General features: G+C 31.8%; 1 protein-coding gene across 1 annotated transcript in view; it reads left to right on the forward strand.

The window, feature by feature from the left end:
- LOC106463415 (cadherin-99C-like) overlaps nt 1-4,448 on the forward strand; it is a 153,988-nt gene that overhangs the window by 106,408 nt on the left and 43,132 nt on the right. The window contains exon 12 of the mRNA XM_013923440.2: nt 3,062-3,153. Coding sequence (XP_013778894.2) covers nt 3,062-3,153 — 92 coding nt within the window. The remainder of the gene's footprint in view (nt 1-3,061; nt 3,154-4,448) is intronic.

Here is a 4,448-nt window from a genome sequence, read left to right on the forward strand (position 1 = left end):
TAAATAGATCTAAAATACACATTAGAATAACTTATTTACAGAATATACACAGTACATGTGTATTCTTTAAAAAAGTGGGTTGAGTGCATTATTTTAAAACACTTTTGGAGGTTCACCACCTCATTACAACTAGTGTTACCCCATCCAGTCTTGACAATAGCATAGTTTCCATTTAACAAGAATCCATAGCAAGGGAGTTGTATACAAAGCACACCAGTTTAATTGATGTGTACAAGGATGAAAGTTTCCAAGCACCATTTTCCAAAGTCCATCTGCACAGAAATAAATAGGTGCTGTGTTCAACAACTTTACTGGTATGTCTTCATATGAAATAGCATGAATATACATTTCATTCCCTAGCTGCTTGAATGAATGAAAGGTATGACTGGAAGCCTTATTATTGTGAACATATACCCTGTTGGCCTTATTTTCATACATAGATCATTTTTGAATTGGCTACATATTATTACCTGGGGCACGTTGATGGGTTTTGCAAATCACCTTTTTGTTTATGGATTTTCACTTGTTATAAGATTCCATACTTTGCTTACCATGGCTGGGGTATGACTTGTTGCATGTCTCTTGCTGGATAGTCCTGGTGTCCCTAGTTGATTCATATTCATTTGTTTTCCAATGCCATTAAGTACAAGTATATTTTAATTCTGGGAATTCTAAATCTCCAATTTGAACATATCTTTGGTTTCAGTTTATGAATATTTTTGCATTGGGAAATGCTGTTACATATCTTTCCCAACAGCAATCAGTTTTCAGTGGCATCCACTAAATACAAAATGATATGCAATGTCAAAATGTAGTTTTGATACATGCTGCTCCACCACAACTTTATATTAGCTGTGATTGCTACATGGGGTGGAATGGTTATCATATGAAGATAAGTTAAGATCACTTGAAAAAAGAATTAGAGGGAATTTGATTGAGATGTTTAAGTGTTAGGAGAATATATAGTATTGATGCATCATTTTTCATATTTAATGGTGAGAATGGTAAGATTTGGGGACACAAATATAAATTTTGGCAGGGATAAAGTCATCTACAGCTTTATTTTTCTATCAGGGTGATTCTCCTCTATAACAGATTGCCTTCATATTTGGTAGATACAGTTACTTAAGGGAACGCTTGATAAATATTTGAAGGATAACGGCTGGCTTTCAGATTTTTCTTTAAAGGTTTGGTTTAACGTAGTGGATAGAACAGTGCAGATGGACCAAAAGGTCCCTTGTTGTCCTTTGACCCTTTTCCAACAGGCAGATCAAAGTGTGCATGTCACAACTTTTTTAGAGACTTGCATTCAAAATTTGATTAAACTACCTTATTATCATGGTATAGGAATAAACTTGGCATCGAAACATAATTAATAAATCAAATTTTAATATACAAGTTTTAAGTTCTTAATTTTATAAGAAAATATTTTAAACTATCTTCAATCTCTTCTAGTATAAGAATTGTAACATTTGACCAATCTTTTATACAGAGTTAGGGTAGAAAAAAATGACAGATAAAATATAAAGTTTTACTGAAAAATAATGTTTTATAATTATTTAGGAAGTTTTAGAGATTACACAAACGAAATTTCAAAATTTTTCGAAAAATAAAAGTATTTTTAATCTTAACATGAACATAACTTTGCCCTTAGAGCAGTCAACACTTTGACTCCATACATTCATGTAGAAATTTGTAGGAAATATACATCATTAATTAAAAATTCCGATATTTGTCTATAAAATACTTGTAATATTTTCTGAAAGCTTGCAAAATTTCATTAAGATATGCAAAACATGTTAGAAGTTTTAGTATAGGAACTTTAAAGGTCAATTTGGGATCATTAACTCAATTGCATCAACTGAGCCCATAGTGAGGGAGTTAATGTTATATTATATACATGATCAAAATCGTTCTCATATAACATACTCAATCCTGTTTACTGTACACTCACACATAAAAAGATAAAAGCAAATATCTAAAATATATATGTTTACAGTTTTAGAGCTCCTGCAAGTCTACTTCATTATGGTTAGTTACTTGACTTAGGCTTTAGTATACTTTCTTCCCTTTGAAGACATCCTTTAGATCAATTCATTAGCTTGGACCAGCTTGCATTGGATAGGATATAACTTCTCCCTTGGGTACTCAAATCCATTGCCTGCCCTGGCATTTCTCTTTTCCTTTTGCCAGCTGTAGTCATACTCTTTCAAGAACAAAGCCTGATGTCCCCATTGCATCATTGCCTTTGAGTCAAACTCCCCTAAGATGCTGTTCAGTCCTGCCCCCTATACTTCTGACAATTGACAACAAGGTAGTTGTCACAGGTGTAGTCACACTTGAAGTTTTAGGGAACAAAGTCTCTCTCATCTATAGCAAATTCAACTTTCTTCATTTAGTGAGAGAATCTAATCAAACAACTATGAAGGTTTTGGTGGTTATCCCATTCAGTAGCTCAGTGTACCTTTGTTTTTAAATTTCTTTAGATTACAATATCATAAGAAATGAGCCCAGATCCTGTTCTTGTGACAGTTTTTCATGCCATCCTTCCAGTGGCAGGCTACAAATTGCAGAAATTTTGATGGATTGTTTATGATTGGTTTAAAACCTAGTTTCCTGGCTTAGATTTGGATAATACTAAAAGTTGGTCTTTCTCTTGGTGCCGGTCCTTTCAGACATAGTTCCAATCTGTTTTCTTTTGTGACAGACTTTTTTCTTTTTTAAACGTAGATTTTTGTTATTTCTCTAAAAAACATTACATGTAAAGTTTTACTGGATTTTATTAGGATTTTTAAAGATAAATAACCATCTGAAAAACTTCTTATTTTGTGCAGCATTAACAAAATGTTATCATTGGTAAACACAAAAATATGGAAGGTTTATAAGTTACAAAGAAGATATTAATTTAAACATTAAGTATGCGTTTGATATAAATGAATTTGAATAAGTGAATTATTGTATTATAATGGTTCTTCTGTATAGTTGTATTTTTATCTGAGAATATTAAAAATCTTATGGTTGTATAAGAATTATTGTTTCACTCTTCTTTCTTTTTTTTCAGATAAACTTGATTAATGATGCCAACAGACTTGTTCTTGCAGTAAAAGATAGTTCACCAGACAAGCTTTTGGAGATGCAGGATCAATTGTTAAGGTTTACATTAATTAGAACATTTTAATTTATATTTGATAATTTAATAATCTGTAATTTAAGTTAGGCAGTTATAAAACCATAATGTATACTTCAAACAATAAGCATTTTTTAATATATTTTATGTCTTATACACCTATTATGCTAAAATAGAATAAGTGAATTTTAGCTTATTACATTTACTTATTTCTTAATTCATTGATGGCACTGCTACATGTCAAAAAGAGAGATTTTACATAATACTAAAATTGAATGCAGTGGAGTAATGCTATCTGTACAAATTTGTGATAAATGAAGCTTGTAAGGTGACTTTTCTTGTAATATAAGCATATTTTTGTGTGTTTTATCCAGAAATAAAAGTAGTGATTTCCCCAACTATGTATATAGTATAGCTTCAGAGACCTTTGAAGAAATTATAGAATAAGAAGAAATATAGAACTCTCAGTTAAGATGACTTGATTTTGTGTATATTTTTTCACAACAGCCATTTGGATAAATTGATTTGCCATAAAATAAAGTAGAAAACACTAATAAATGTTGTGAACACTAAGGCCATATTATTGCTTATTTTGTGAACTTGTGCACCATAGTTAGTAATATAGTGGTGTCAGGAAAAATAACTACCGATATGATACCTTATCTCTGATCATATAATAGCTTTCCTGATTAAGTACTGCCCTTTATATGCATAATTTTTGCTCACTGCTAGTGTTGAAACTCCCACCTAAAATTATGATTTACCCATGTGATATTGCTGTGCTGTTGCATGCAAATGAGCTTGCAACAACCCATCACCAATAGGAGTGTGACACACTCTCCTAGAACTGCTGGCTCCATCCATACTTATTATTCAATCATCACTTCTCAATTTGGCACTCATGTGTAAAGATGTATTTTTCTTTCATTCATGAACATAGACATTGTTTTTTGTGTGGAAGTATCTACAAATATTAGGTCATCAAGAAATTAATCTCGCTTTTTTTTAGATGAAAAAACCTGAACAACTTATATATCAAAACATATTTTAAATGAAATAGTCTCCATTCTTGTCGATGATGCTTTTCCATCTTACAGTCAGATTGTTAATGCCCTGATTAAAGAAATCACTTGGCTTTGAAGCAAAAAATATGTCAGTGTCCTCTTTAACACCTTCCACATTTCTATACGTTTTCCCATTAAGCAGGGAATGAAAAAGGTGGTAATATGATGGTGCCATTATCTGGAGAATATGGTGGGTGGGGAAGAACTTCCCAACCAAACTCCATAATCATGTGTTCCATCAAACGTGCCACATGGGG

The sequence above is a fragment of the Limulus polyphemus genome, unplaced genomic scaffold, assembly GCF_000517525.1.
Source record: "Limulus polyphemus unplaced genomic scaffold, Limulus_polyphemus-2.1.2 Scaffold1401, whole genome shotgun sequence".
NCBI lineage: Eukaryota > Metazoa > Arthropoda > Merostomata > Xiphosura > Limulidae > Limulus > Limulus polyphemus.